The sequence below is a fragment of the Polypterus senegalus genome, chromosome 5 (genome assembly GCF_016835505.1).
Source record: "Polypterus senegalus isolate Bchr_013 chromosome 5, ASM1683550v1, whole genome shotgun sequence".
In the NCBI taxonomy this organism is placed as follows: domain Eukaryota; kingdom Metazoa; phylum Chordata; class Cladistia; order Polypteriformes; family Polypteridae; genus Polypterus; species Polypterus senegalus.
Genome location: NC_053158.1, coordinates 74,148,455 through 74,165,001, shown reverse-complemented (window position 1 = coordinate 74,165,001; position 16,547 = coordinate 74,148,455). Strand labels below are relative to the sequence as shown.

At 37.3% G+C, this 16,547-nt stretch overlaps 1 protein-coding gene across 14 annotated transcripts in view; it reads right to left on the bottom strand.

Annotated features, from left to right (window-relative positions):
* Positions 1 to 7,414: 7,414 nt before the first annotated feature.
* Positions 7,415 to 16,547, bottom strand: part of epb41l3a (erythrocyte membrane protein band 4.1-like 3a) — a 292,145-nt gene continuing 283,012 nt past the window's right edge. For 13 of the 14 annotated variants that reach the window (XM_039754817.1, XM_039754815.1, XM_039754816.1 and 10 more), the window contains 3 exons: positions 13,768 to 13,848; positions 13,348 to 13,464; positions 7,415 to 8,533 (listed from right to left, as the gene is read on the bottom strand). In XM_039754817.1, coding sequence (XP_039610751.1) covers positions 13,354 to 13,464; positions 13,768 to 13,848 — 192 coding nt within the window. In that variant the 3' untranslated portion in view covers positions 7,415 to 8,533; positions 13,348 to 13,353. Of the gene's footprint in view, positions 8,534 to 13,346; positions 13,465 to 13,767; positions 13,849 to 16,547 lie in introns of those variants that run through there. The other variant, XM_039754813.1, reaches the window with a different exon arrangement.

The window sequence follows — 16,547 nt, the reverse complement described above, 5'->3', positions numbered from 1 at the left end:
GACGTCAGGGACAAGATTGTAGACCTGCACAAAGGTGGAATGGGCTACAAGACCTTCAGCAATATGGATGATGAGAAGGTGATAACTGTTGGTGAGATTATTCGGAAATGGAACAAATATAAAATGACCATCAATTGCCCTCCGCCTGGAGCTCCATGCAAGATCTTGCCTCATTGAGTCAGGATGATCATAAGAAAGGTGAGGGATCAATCCACAACTACATGTGAGGAACTTGTTAATGCTCTGAGGGCAGATGGGACCACCACAGTCACCAAGAACACCATTGGTAACACACTATGCCGGAATGGATTGAAATCTTAAAGCACTGGCATGGTCCCCCTGCCCCCGAATGTTCACGGGCCTGTACATTCTTTGCCTTAGTTTTTCGTTTGAATATAACTTTTTCAGTAGAGTTTGCACCTTCAAGTGTTTTCAAAAGTCGAGAATTATAAATGAGCAGTGCAGACACGGCTGCAAAGAGCACCAAATGCGAAAGGGGACGCATGACTTCACTGCATTTTTTACTTGTCTGTTTATCAGAAACATTTCTTATAAATGAGCAGTCAGTTAAATGTGGCACTTAAGTAATTTCTTTCCTTTTAGCATTCAGTGTTATCAGCATTAGAATACAAAAATGAGGGAATTAAAAAGGACAATGAAAACTTAAGCATTTAAAGTTTGCCAAAAAGTGACAAATATTTCATAATTAATTAGAGTGCTGCTTACTACAGTACAGTTTGCATCCAAAAGCACTTGTGAGTTGATACCGTTATGATATCGCATATGCTTGCTCATCCACACTTGGCACAATAATTCTTATGTGTGTGACGACCGCGAATTTGAGAAATGATTGGATGTGACATAGGCAAATTGTCGCTATTGCAAAGCTGCATTTTTCAGTAACGTTACTAACACTTTTATTTCAGCAAACAGCTTGTGGCCTCTCCACATAGATGGAGCGATCAAGTAAATTACAGGATATGTTATGAATATTTTTGCATTGCTCTTAGATCGCCACCTTTTTATGAGTTCATTGTTGTCTGGTGTTTCCAAAACATTCTACCTTTGTCTGGATGTGTGTGCCAATCTCTGTCTGAATGCAATCTTCTGGGAGCTCCTATTATGTTAGGGCAGCTCATGAGCTGTCTTGGGTCCTGGTGAATTTTTATAAATTTTAAAAACAGATAAGATGCACTAACTTGTACTACTAAGAGCAGAACCAAATTTGTGTCACTCTGAGAACTTTGAGCCAGTTAGGACTTTTTTCCTAGTCTGAGATGTATGATGAATATACAGGCACTAATTTATTGGGCAAGTGTCCCTAGGAGGCACAGATATACACAGTTTTGCACCTCAGGTAGGCTTAGTCAATTAAATTTTGGTTTGGGGCCCAATTTTCCCTCCAGGGAATTTGTTAAGCGACCACACCTTCACTTTATTAACCTCAGGCAGTGGCAGGAACCCTTGCTATCTTCTGTGTAAAGTGCTGTTGCACCAAGGTGTATCTGCTGCTATCTGGCAATACGTTAAACTTACACACATTAACCAGGCACTGACAAATAAAGAATGTTTATGTGTTACCTCAGTTGTGCATTTAAAACCAAAACGTGGAGAAACTGCCTACAATTCCAAGTTGGAGTTAAGGGTGCAAGAGCCAGACTATTTAGTTATATGGCCACAAACTACTGGACAAAATGAGATGATCGGTTGCTGTCTGCATTTTAATTAAAGCGGAAGGGTCAGGGTTGTAAAAATTAAACCATAGTTGTAATTTGTATTGAAAAATGCAAAATTAGAGTTTCATCATGAAAGGAAGACAGAAAAAAGAACAGCCAGTATTATCATCAAAAGCTATGCAATTATAAGAATTTTAAATGACGCTGGTTAACTGCTTCACAGGCATCAGAAATACAACAAAAGGTCTTGAGAAAATAAGTAGCAAGGAAGGTGGCAGGGTAGGTGGTGCTGCCCCCTTGACAGAACAAGTGTCCTGGGTCCAAATGTGGCACAACGGGTTGTTGCATAATTTGTTTTTCTGCTTGTGTTTCCTCAAGATTATGGCTGTGTGAATGGAACAATGACATTTTTACTTTCATCCCTTTCATGACAATAATACAATACAAACACAAAGAAGTATACATATTAGTATACAGTACCATCAGCCCCCTCCACTTTATGCACACTTTATTGTGTTGTAGATTTAATTTTAAATAGATAAATGCATACTTCTTTGGCACCAATTACAGCTTTAAATCTTCTTCGTAAGTCTCTATAAGCTTTCCACTCCTGGATTTAGGCAGCTTCTCCCATCTGTCCTGATGGATCTTCTCTAGCACCATTAGATCGAATAGGAAGCGTCTGAAAACTGCCATCTTCGGGTCACTCCACAGATGATCTGTGGGATTTAAGTCTGTGGTTTGGCCGGGCCACTCAAGGATAGTCAGAGATTTGTTCCAAAGCCTTTACTTTATGTTTTGGGTCATTGTCATGAACCGTCACCCCAGTCAGAGGTAGGTTTTCTTCAAGGACCTCTCTGTATTTTGTTGCATTAATCCTTCTCTTGATTCTGACCATACCCCAATACCACTATGCTATGCTACCACCATCATGCTTAACCATAGGGATGGTATTCAGCAAGTGATGAGCAGTGCCTGGTCTCCATTGTACATTGTACTTGAAGCTTGGCTCAAAGTGTTCAATTTTTGTCTGATCAGACCAGAGACTCCTTTTCCTCCGCTGAGAGTCCTTTAAGTGCCATCTGGCAAACTCCAAGTGGGCGTTAACGACTCTATCATTAACTCCTGACTGATGGAGTGCTGCTGAAAAGGTCGTCTTTCCCATAACTTCTCCCATCTCAAGAGAAGACTTCTGAAGCTCCGTTAGAGTGACCCTTAGGTTTTTGCTCAACACACTGACCAAGACCCATCTTACCTGGTTGCTCAGTTTGTCAGGATAGCCAGCTCTAGGAAGAGTCCTGGTGGTTCCAAAATTCTTCAATTTCACAATTATTGATGGTGTTATGCTCCTGGGAATACTTTAAAAGCTTTAGAAATATTTTTTTTTCTTACCCTGACCTATGCTTCTCCACAATTGGATTGTGGGGGGTCTACAGAGATTTCCTTGGACCTCGTGGCTTGGTTTATGTCCTGACATGCACTGCGAGACATTATGTACTCTAAACTATGTCAAATCAATTCAGTTTGCCACAAGTGGACACCAGTCACATTTTAGACACATCTGTAGGATAAGTAAAGCACATAGGACCACAGTTTGGAGTTCCACAGCAAACGTTCTGAATATATATATTTTTTTGTTCTTTATTTCGCCTTATACAATTTCTTGTATTAGGAATTTTTTAAGTTTTCGAATAACTTTGGGGTCAGAGTGCATGGTCAGCCATTGTACAGCACCCATGGAGCAATTGAAGGTTAAGGGCCCAGTAGAGTAGGATCTCTTTTGGCAGTGATGGGCATTCGAACCGGCAACCTTTGGGATACCAGCGCAGATCCTTAGCCTCAGAGCCACCATTCCAAACCAGAGATTTCAGGTTTTGATTTTCAACACATTTTCAAACCTTTCTTAAAGCATGTCTTTATTTTGTCGTTGTATCCATTTAAAATTAAATCTCTGAAACGATCCAATGTGCAGAAAGTGAAAGGGTCCAAATACTTTGTGAAGGCACTATATGCATAGTATTCACTCTCCGCAGAAGTTTTCACATTTATCATTTTTGGCACTGATCAAAAATAAAAGTGAAAACAGATCTCTGCAAAGTATTAAACATTAATCAAACACAGTTGTACACACTCCTACTAAAAAGATGTGCGGGTTTAGCTATTTCAAGATTCCATATTGGCCCGAGTGAGTGTGTGGATGAGTGGACCCTTCACTAGCCTGACACTCTCATTAGCTGTTTCCTGCCTTGTGTGTAGTGTGGCCATGGCAGGTTACAGCCCTATAATAGTTATTTTATTGTAAAAATAGGTATATTTATGGTCTTGCACACAAACTCATAATTAATATAACCCAGCAAATTCCTCCTCTTATAAAGAACACCCACATCACAAAACTGCTTCTGTCCCATCAGCAGCAGGTCTTCACGTGTGGCTCACTGAGCTGAATCAACCCTTTGATGTGACATTTCTGTCTTTCTTGAATCTGTTGTGTCCCATCTGCCTCACTCATGTTAGTAAATTAAAGCATTTCTATTCATGGCACACATGTTCTATTTAGGGGGCTCCCTCATCCCTCTGCTATAGGTGGTGGCTGCTCCCCTACCGCAATGTAATTAATAAAGCAATACCCAAAATCGATCATGGTGTCATCTTCTTCAACGAGACTTGCTGTCATAGTGAGGCAGTGTTCGATTTGTTTGGTTTGTTATACTCGTTTGTAGTAGAAATATACTACTTAAATATACTGCTTAAAAGAACACTTTGAAAACACATACGATCTCAATGGGAAAAAAAAAATCATGCTGGCTATCTATACTGATATGGACTGAGTAATATGTTAGGAACAAAAGGATGCCACATCATTTGATGGAAATGAAAATTATCAACCTACAGAGGGCTGAACTCAAAGACACCCCGAAAATCAAAGTAAAAAAATGATGTGGCAGGCTAGTCCATTTTGTCGAAATTTCAGTGCAGCAACCCCTCCCAGATCTGCACCAGGGCATCACTGAGCTCCTGGACAGTCTGAGGTGCAACCAGGTAGCGCTGAATGGACCAAAACATAGTGTCCCAGAGGTGTTCTATTGGATTTAGGTCAGGCAATAGTGGTGGGCAGTCAATGGTATCAATTCCTTCATTCTCCAGGAACGGCCTGCATACTCTCACCACATGAGGCACGGCATCATTGTGCACCAGGAGGAACCCAGGACCCACTGCACCAGCATGGGGTCTAACAATGGGTCCATGGATTTAATCCTGATACCTAATGGCAGTCAAGGTGCCGTTGTCTAGTCTGTAGAGGTCTGTGCGTCCCTCCATGGATATGCCTACCCAGACCATCACGGACCCCCCACCAAACCAGTCATGCTGAACAATGTTACAGGCAGCATAACGTTTTCCACAGCTTCTCTAGACCCTTTCACGTCTGTCACATGTACTCAAGGTGAACCTACTCTCATCTGTGAAAAGCACAGGGTGCTAGTGGTGGACCTGCCAATTCTGGTATTCTATGGCAAATGCCAATCGAGCTCAGCGGTGCCGGGCAGTGAGAACAGGGCCCCCTAGAGGACGTCGGGCCCTCAGGCCACTCTCAAGAAGTCTGTTTCTGATTGTTTGGTCAGAGACATTCACACCAGTGGCCTGCTGGAGGTCATTTTGTAGGGCTCTGGCAGTACTCATCCTGTGCCTTCTTGCCCAAATGAGCAGATACTGGTCCTGCTGATGGGTTAAGGACCTTCTATGACCATGTCTAGCTTTCCTAGAGTAACTGCCTGTCTCCTGGAATCTCCTCCATGCCCATGAGACTGTGCTGGGAGACACAGCAAACTTTCTGGCAATGGCACATATTGATAGACCATCCAAGAGAAGTTAGACTACCTGTGCAGCCTCTGTAGGGTCCCGGTATCGCCTCATGCTATCAGTAGTGATACTGACTGTAGCCCAATGCAAAACTAATGAAAAAACAGATGAGGTGGGAAAAATGTGTAGAAGGAAAATTTTTTATTAGCATATAAAGTCATAAAAAGTAATTAAAAGCTTCTAAAACATTAGATTAAGCATAAATTAGAATATCGAAGCAAATACGATAGGTCTAGCAAATATTTAACTAAAAATCAGTTATATTGCATTATTCTATAGGCTTACATTAAAATTTCCAAAGTAAAGAAAAGAACAGCTAATTGATACACCGAGACCAGTTTTGGACAGGATAAGAGTTTGAGAACACCTGTGATTCAAGGCTAGGAAGAGATAACATACAGAAGAGGCCTCTAAGAGCAGCTGGGTTGCTGAACAGCAGAAAAGCTTTTACTATAGGCAGGGTCACGCTGACCTAATGCATGAAGAGAAAATCGGGCATTAGCAAAAATATTATAAGAATATATTAGCAATTAACTTTAGTATAGAAATTAAGACAAATCAAGCAATGATTAAATGCAAGCACATACTATACTTCTTTTTAATTAAAGCTTAAGCTTCAGGTCACTATTGTAAAAAGTTTGGAAGGCTTAAGAGAGGAAAACCCATATATGGAATTGAAGCCTTGGCCAGTTAGAGAAAAATGGGAACAGAATAGAAAGATAACACATTCCATAAGGGGGCCACTAATGGGAAAAGTAAGGAGAAAAAAAGGGAGTCAGAGGAGGTAGGCAAACAAGGTCAGAAAAGATAGGAAATTACATAGTAAAGCCCAAAAATGGTGAAAAGGAAGCCTTCCACCCAGTCTTAGACCAATCAAAATAAGCCAAACAGACACCAAGAGGAACAATGGACAGTGAAGCCAGGTGCAGAATGAGCTGATTGAATGAGCCAAAATGATAAGAAATTGTTATAAAAACTTCAATTGTTGTAATGATCAGTGCTCAATCACATTCAGCCGAATTGGGTTGAGTCCGTGTTGTTGATTTATTGCAATAAAGCCTTAAAACTGTCTATCTCGAGTCCTAATAGCCTTTATTTTTAGGTGAAAAGCCTTCTGATGATGAATTGTTCGCCCCGACAAATGTCAGTGGCCTCCACCTGTTAAACCATTCCTTTTTTGGGGGTCATCTCATTGTTGCCCCTCTAGTACACCTGTTGTTAATTTCATGAACACCAATCCAGCTGAAACTGATTAACAACCCCTCTGCTACTTAACTGACCAGATCAACATCCATGAAGTTTCATTGACTTGATGTTATACTCTGATTAAAAAGTGTTCCTTTAATTTTTTGATCAGTTATATGCAGCAACAGCACAAGGCTATTTTAAAAGTGGAAATGTTCAAAAAAAGGATAATAAAACAATGAGTAGCTAATTCTAACATTTGTGAGAGCCACCATCATGTGACATTAACTCTCACCTTTGTGAAATAATACCATAAAACAAAAGACGTCTGCCAAATCAGATCACAAAATAAAACAATAATGGCACCTCCTGCATGATTTAGAAATATTCATGAATTTTACTGTTTTTTTATTCCTTTCCTTAAGGCTTAAAATTCTCTGTCAATTACTTACTTATAAACAACACTATGGAAATGCCATCCTTTCACATCAAGTCAGAAATGGTATGGACAAAAAGAAGAAAAAAAAGCTTTTTCAACAAAGTGCTAAAAATGAAAGGAGCCATTTTCTTCATTTTTACATTCAGGAGATACATTGTACTCCAAGTGCAGCACAACTTTAAATATAACAATCACAGATAAAAAAAAGAACTGTGCCCAGCGCTTTCTGAAATAAAGAGACAAACCGCCTTTAATGTAAGGTATTTTAAACACTTTTATTTCACAAATGCATAAACATACATTAAACATGTATGGTACTGCATAAGATGACAGAATGGTGAAATACTCCCTTCACTGAGATTCCAGTGAAGCCCAGCCATTGAATGCGCACTCAGTACCAGCTCGGAGTGACCGCTCTCTTGGCGTAGTTTAAGGCTTTGCTCTCCACTAACAAGTGAATGTCAAATGAATTTTTAGGACCCCATAGCAAACTTCTGTGACAGGTGTACAATGAAACGGACTGAATCAATATACAATCAATCTAGAGCAACCAATCTCACAATGTGAATTAAGTAGTCTGTTGTTCAAGCAGCATTATTCTTATTTACGGATATATATATATATATTTTTTTTATTTTTGCCACAACAGGAATATCCCATTACTTAGCCTTCTCAAATTAACATGAAACGCAATGGAAAAACATAAGTGATACAATAAAAATGGCTAAATTATCTACTAATAATATCAGTTTGCCTAATATGCACAAGTACTGTATGTACCATAGTAAGTCCTTTAAAAGTGTACCTTTTTATTTTGCAGGCAATATCAGTAAAATCAGATATGATCCACTTACAAGGTTCAAGGTGATTGAATAAACAGAGGTGGGGCCAGGATTATTGTTGGCACATCTAAACCATTATTAACAATATGCATATAACATATACAGCCTATAGAATGGGATCTGGGCAATTTACAGAATGTAGAAATTAAACATAGCAATTTAAATTGTTCTTTGTGTTAGGCCATAAGACTGGTAAAGGTAATGTTTCTTTTCCCAAGTACTGATTTTGACTCTGCTGCCTTATAATTAGCGTGCAGGTATATTAAGCACCTGGATAGTTCCATTAGTTTCTAAGAAATTTTAAAAATGCAGCATTGCTCAAGGTTCATGCGATATGCATTTAAGAATGTTTATTTGATTGAACTAAATTATGAAAGCAAGTGTCCATACTGTATAGTGATGGTTCATAGGCAATTTTCTTTTGTCAGATGTTCCAATGCAGGGAAGATAACCCTAGGGAGATGTTGGCACGTGAAGTCACATTTAACTCCACTTGGACATCCTTAGTCTAAATAATGATTTGTGGTTTATTCCTGCAAAATAAACAAGGAAAGAGATGTAAGCACAATTGTGTTTGCGAGAGAGCTTTAAAATATCACCTGGCCATCAGAAAACAGATTCCAGAGAATACAAATCTGAAAAAAAGTTCAGTAACGGTAAAAGAAAAAAATCTAATAACAAAGGCATTTAAGGTACAATACCTTACAGGGACACAAATTATGTACTGTATTTTGATTTAAACCTTTTTTTTTTTGGCTAACGAAAACATTAGTTAATACTGGTACTTAAATGCATCAAAGAAAAACCTGCTCACGGTTAGGGCCGGCCTATACTTCATGCTCAGAATGCATACGCACATGCATCATGACTGTCACGCGATCCCAGCATTCATTTGACACGACTTCTGAGCATGTCTTCAGAAATTAATGTGACGCATGTGCTTGTTGCAGTACCAGAGAAAAATCACAGAACGCAGTGTGTTCAAGTTTAGAATGTGACATCAGAGTCTTACTGGAGATTTGCAGATCCTACAGGATAAGTGTACATGGTTCAGTGTGGTAAAGCAAATCATCAAACTTAAATGCTGACATACAAATGTATTTGTGGTTCTTTTCTTCATCTATTTTTCGCATGGGCAATATATTTTAAAAGTTTCACACACCATCTTTTGTCCCGTCATTTTTTTTAAGTGCACCTTCGCACGGCATTAGAATGTACAGAATCGTATTTGAATCTCAAGAGCAAAAAAGGGACACCGTGATGGAAAAATGACCCAGTTGTTAATCGCTATTTGCTTCTGGGGCTTCCTCCTGTACTGCCACACAGAACACATTAAACTTATTATATTTCAGCTGTCTGCACATTTAGAATCCTTGAGTTATACTTGATATCACTTTCATGATGAAATGTGTTAAAGCATGTATGTTACATTTTACAGATAAATTGTTAACTTTATTTAAATAATACTGTTTAATTACATGAGCAGCAGCATGGTGGCAGAGTGGTAGCGCTGCTGCCTCGCAGTAGGGAGTCACGTCATGTCCCTGGTGCTCCCTATCTGGAGTTTGCACGTTCTCCTGGTGGGTTTCAACAGTGTGCCCTGGTTTCCTTCCAAGGGCATGCATGTTTGGGCATTTGGTGATGCTAAAATGATGCTAGTATATGCAATGTGCTTGTATTCGCCTTGTGATAAGCTGACGCCCTGTCCAGGGACTGTTTCTGACTTGTGCCCAATGCGGGCTGGACTGGGCACGTTTCTGGATTGATGGATGTATTCATTAACATTAAACATCCACCCTTTTAAGAGATGTTGTGGTAAGGTGTCCTGGGAGATTAATGGATGTTTTGGGCAATTCACAACACAACAAAGCAGAAGGTTGTTTTCTCACAGTGATGATATCTCTTGACATCTTGTAGAACCTCCAGATTTACATACAAGTATGCACGCAAGTCTGAACAGTACACTGCATGCATAGCAGTAGCGTCCACAGGCGCATGTGTCGCATCACATGAAGTATAAACCCAGCCTTAGTTTTTCTTAACAACTAAAACCGCTTTTCAAACAAACCTTTTCCTTACATAAAACGTTTTATTAACATGAATGAAAAATTTAAATACCCCTGCCAAAGGTGCATCTAGTCAGTTACTATTAATTCAGCACATTGTTTGCAAAAAACATACGTGCATAAACCAGTTTATGCAGCAAAGCAAGTGTATATAGCCCCTTATAAAGATGTTGCTACAGCTGGTGAAGGTTTGTTATTCTACCACTGTTATACCATTACATCCTGACAGTTGTCACACACATAAGATAATACTATGTCTGTATAGAGTCTACCTGTGTGGCTTGTCACACTCCTGAAAGAGGAATAATAGGAAATTTATAGTTAAGACTTATTTAAAATAAATTTAATTAGAAAAAATGTGTTGGACAATAGGTGTAGGTGAACAGGCACTGCATCTACCCTCATAATTCCAGGGACCCAGTTTTAATTATAAGCCCAGTCACTCTGCAGCGTTCCTCCTTATGAACGTCTGTGAAAAGAGCACTATCCAGATGATCAACACACTGAAAACCCATTTAAAACTGTGAAGGGAAGGGAAGATGTGAACAAACCCCAGATATGATGTATGCACTCCAGTGCATAAATAAGTAAATGTAATTGTACTTTACCATTCTCTCTGTGATTTTCAATCAAATTCAATTTGTTCAGCCACAAACCTTTTTTTTTTTTTACTTTCTTGAAGGGTAGCCCCTTGCTCCAAGTATATTATATAAGGACAAGTTATCAGATTTTAACAATGGGAAAATGAGAAAGAATGACCTCTGTAAAACTGCACCATTTTGAAAATACTGAAAACACAATTAATGTTTACGTCTTAATTTCTCTAAAAGCTACAATATTAAAAAAAAAGTTAATAGTGAAGATTTATTGAGAAAAAAGCCTGCAGAATGATGACTTTAGATGGCTTATGTAAAAGCAGCTCAGGTACTTCCTATAGTAATGAGCTGCAGTGATTATACACAGTCATGTGAAAAAGTAAGTAAACCCCAAGAAATGTGTTTTGCTTTTTTAACATATGTGGGTATATCAAGATTTGACCTTTGTTTAAACAGTACAGTATTTATAGATAATAGTGAAATGTAACAAACATCATGCCACATTTGTATTTTGTAGTCCATTGTATCATTTAAATAAACATTTATACAAATTTAGCTTGTGAAAAAAGCAAGTACCCCTGAAAATATATATACTTCATTAAAATCTGGTGCAAATGATCAGAGCATCATTAGAGAGGATCCTTGAAGATACTTGTCCTACTTAAACCTTGAAGTTAAGGTTATCACCAGGACTAGATGGAAAAAAATACTCTGATGCCTTCAGAAAAAGATTAAAGATACCTATAAGTCTGGGAAGTGATTTAAAGAGATCTCTGAAAATTAGAAATCAACTTTTCCACTGTCCAGAAGATTGAGAATATTTCACACAACTACCAATTTGTCCGGGCCATAAAGAGGCTGCACAGATTAGATTCACATTGGAGGTGGACTGGGGGAAACCTTTACTGTCCCGAAAGAACATCAGCACTAAAGTTTGTCCATGAACATCCAGGCAAAGACTAGGACTTCTTATGATCCAGACAGAAGAGGCAAGGATAAGAATTATTTGATCAAAATACCAGAAGATATGTTTGGCCAAAACCAAAGCCTGCATTTGATGAGAAGAACCTGATACCAGCTTAAAGAACTGTGGTGTAAATGGTAAGATTTGGGACTGCTTTGCAGCATTAAGGCTTGGGCTGCTCATTTACACAGAATCCACTAGAACAAGAGGTTGCATGAGGATAACGTGAGACCATCGGTCAGAAGATTGAAGCTCAACCAAAAGTGGACCTTCAACATGACAATGACCCTAACCATACCATTAAATCCACCAAGAAATATCTAAGAAAGAAAGAAATCTGGGTTGCTGTTGAATTTAAATCTGGATGTGCATACAAGGCACCACTCAGCCATCATGCAGCTAAAAGAATTCTGTATGAAGAAATGAACAAATCCTTCCCCTAGTTGATGTCAGAGACTGGTAGAGAGTTACAGGAAATGCCTAAATGAGGGGGCAATACCAGCCATTAGAGCAAAGGGTGTACGGGAATGGCATATCAGTTTATTTTTCATTGAATAAATTATTGCAAAGTTACTTTATTCCCTATATCATCATTATCTAAATATACTATTTAAAGGAAGATCAAATCTTGATATTTCCACATGTGAAAAAAGAAACAAACATTCCATGTACTTACTTTTTCACATGTAAGTGAACTTTACATCAGTTATATTGTATAAAGATGGCACATAAAACAAGTCATTCCCAATACAGGCACTGTGATTTAATGACCGAGGCTCTGATGCTAAACCACAGAGGTGTCAGTTGAATCCCCAGTACTGGATCACGTGCTGTGACTGAACAAATATGTAAACAATTGCCTTCATACACTTACAGTATTCAAGTTGCTTTGTTTAGCTAATTACATCTCAGTGGAAATGTAGAATTAACAAAAAATTAAGAAGAAAATAACATGAGAAGCAATCTTACATTTTGGTGTTGCTCAGATGCATAAAAAAACAAAGAGTACTATGTAGGAATGGACTGATAGCATATACTGGATCAGGCCAGAACTGATACTGACCTTATTAATCAGACCGAGCTCTGGCCAGATGTGAAAAATCCACAACATGATCAAGTTGCCACTGAACTCTTGCAGCACTAACTATAATTTCTAGCCAATTTATTTTGAATGTTATTTTTTATTTTTACAGTTTTGCATTTGTACTAAATGGTCTGCATAAGTGGCTGCTAGCTAGTGAGTGATGTGCCTCTGCACTACAAAGCAAATTGAACAGAAAAGAAAAAGTACAAAAAATTTCCTAGTTACTGTATCAGGTAATAATAAAGCAGTGATTTACTTATGATTAATAAACTTTACATTTAGTACATGAACAAATTAAAAATACTTTCCAAATAACTGATTTAAACAAAGACGATACAGATGTTTTGTGATGAAAAATGGCTACGTAATAGCCTAAATACCCTCCAATCTGGTTATCAGTGTATTTATTATTATTATATGTTTTTCCTGTATTTTGCTTATCTTAATGTTTACAGTATTGTTGAAATTACTTTGTTTTATTATTTTTTCCAGTTGTGATTAGAATATAAAGTGATGTTTTACCAGTTGGAGGGATTTAAGGCTAGTAGTGAGAAATGGAAAGCATTATATTATGATGGCCCAGTTTAGTAAGCTAGCCAGTTTAGAGCTACTTTATTTTTTTTCTTTCCTCTCTTACCTGAAGTCACTCTTCTCCATCTTCTGGTGTGATTTCAGTCTCTTTATGTACCACTACTTTGGTCACTGACATGTCAGGGTGCTGCTCTTTGGCTTCTTTAATTGCCTGAGCCAAGGCCTAGCTCAAAGAAATTTGGAGTGACGAGGAAACAAGAGGAGGTGGAACATGCATGATCAGAGACAGGGTGGAGAAGAGTAACAATTAACAGTATTTATAAATAAAAATGTATTTCACAATTATAATGATAAAAAAAATCACTGTACCAGCATGCCAAATCAAATCAATTATATATACTTAATTTTATTTGCCATATATAAACAAATGGAAATCACCAACAGAAGTGAAATCAAGCAATAATATTATTATATATGCATGTAAAGAAAAGAAAAGAAAAAAACCCCAACACAACTAACACCCCACCTGGTCATGATCAATATCAGCATCTCCAGTTATAACAATTCTCTTTTCAATCCTGGTTTCTGAAATTCCTCCCTTTACTGTCTGGGAATGGAAAAAGAAAACATATTAAAAGAGGCGGAATAATAAGAAAGAAGTGCTGATTTTCTCAAAGGTTTTAATTTGTCTTGATAGTAAACACATATAAACAGGCATGACTTAAACAATAATCACAACATAATATATTTCATTTAGCAAACAAAACTAAATTGACATTTAGTTAAAACTAAAACTGCTTTGATTTTCAAAAACAGTAAAATAGTTTGACACTTTTTTTTTGAATGACATGTCAGTGACCAAAACAAAACATGAAAAATAATAACCATTATTGACAAACAAAAAAAGAAATACATTGCTGTAACTCTGTAAAATGTGCTGCCCACCAGACAGTAACCAAAGTTCATTTAATCTGAAATCAATGAAAAGCATATATTTATTCTGGTTTGCTCTGAGTATGACTAGTGGCACAGTGGTCAGTAGGGCTGGGTATTAGCACTGATGTCCCAATTTGATCTGATATTGATTTCATGTTGACTGAATTAGCATGCACTGATATATTTGAAATAGTGGCTTTATTAGAAATTACTTAATCATGTATAGAGGGCATTACTATATTGTGACAGATTTCTATAATACTTTATTTGAAGGGTGTCTACATAGTGACTTCATAATATATGCATAAGCATGGAATGACATTTAAGAAGAAATACTTGATTAGTAATGAACAGTTAACCATCAGTATCTGAAGATGTGGAACAAAATACCATTGCTCTTTAAAAAAAAATCTCATAGCACAGCACGCATTCAAAATGCAAAATAATTTAACTAACATATGTATCGCCACATCAGAGTTCACATATACTATGGGGGACTCCTTGTTTTAATACAATGCAATGGCATCTACTTTGTAAAACATCTACATCATCTTGTGAATATTATAAAATAATCATAAATTACTTGTTAAATAATGTTATTCAATAACCTGTTTGTGTGTTATAAATCTCCATGTAGACACCCTTCAACTAAACTGTTAGCCAAACATAGTCCCTTACTGGACATTTAAAATAACCTTGAATTAGTCGAAATTAAAGATACAGTGAGAAAACTTGTATCTTTCTAGAATTCTACAATTTACACATATCTTCAGTTCCTCACTTATAGATCAATCTGGAAAATGTGTCCTGATAGTCCTCAAAAAAAAAAAAAAAAAGGAAGCATTTTAAAACTAGGATCTAGAACTGATGGTTGTTGACAGTGGCACTGAATGAATGGAACATGAAAGAAAAAAAAACAACCATCGTGACTGATAATGCCACTACTAAGAAGCTACTTCAAGTCGGCTACTTGAGCATGCACTCACTTTTGTATTGCAGTCTGCTCTGAAAATTCCAACAAAACTGCCCGCTTGCTCTGCCGGGTGAGGAACATTGTAGGGTCTTTTATTCTTAGGGTCTTTTATCTTTACAGATAAAAACTGCTATATATTATGTTATTTCTTGGGCATGAGGTGACTTAAATGGAAGCTTGGAGCAAAACAAAGTCTTCATTGCAGATTTGTTTACACTCTGCTCATTTGGATTATTTACTGAGACAACGTTTCTGGGTGACGTTTGGATAAATGATTTCTCAAATTTGTTGTGTTACAACAACAATTAACTTCTGAGCTGCACAGCTTACATATGGCTTTGCTTATATCCAATTGTTCTTTACCAACATACTGTTTGAATCCGTAGTAAGTCCACACATCTGATTTAAGAGCCTAAGAAGCTAACTTTGTTTAAAGAGGACACACCACTTTAAGTGAAGTAGTAAAGAACCTTTTCTGTAGAAAGCCTTAACAGGTGCATTAGCACCATCTACTGGATCAGTTGCCAAAAACGAAGATAAGCAAAAATCTACATATAGTAAGTAATTGAGCAGGTTGTCAAGTGTCAATCTTGACACTTTAAGAATTGATGCTGTAATGTTTAAACAAAAAAATAATGCTTAATCAGAAAATCAATATTTCTTCCCATGCCTAGTAGTTAGTGCTGCTGCCTTATGAATCCCACATCATGTATTAGAATCTCATGCCTAGTCACTGCCTGTGCAGTTTTTATATTCTCTTCATGTTTATGTAGATTTTAGTAAGTTACTCTGGTGTTCCTTCCACATTCCAAAAATGAATAGATCAGATTAACTGGTGATTCTATTTTAGCCCTGTGCATGTGTTGGTAACTTCAACATAAAACAAACTGAACCACTCCTTTAAGCTAAGAGCTAAACCATACTGTATATAGAGTACTTCATAATAAATTCCATGATGCAAAAATATACTGCTCAAAAAAACTAAAGGAACAATTTTTAATCAGAGTATAGCATCAAGTCAATGAAACTTCTGGGATATTGATCTGGTCAGTTAAGTAGCAGAGGGGGTTGTCAATCAGTTTCAGCTGCTTTGGCGTTAATGAAATTACATACCTAAATTTGGAATTACATACCTAAATTTGGAATTAATAGGAAACTAAAAAAAAAACTCCACGATGGATTAATAAAGATTTAAAAAAGAAGTTGCAAAGGAAAAAACTGCTGTATAAGGCATATAAGACTAATGACTGCAAAGAGAATCGTAGCGCATATGAGAACATGAGGGCAACCATTAAGAAGGATATCAGAGAGGCTAAAAGACAGTTGGAGAGGAATATAGCAGATAAGGTGAAATAAGACCCTAAGAGATTCTTTCAGTATTTTAGTAGTAAAAAAAC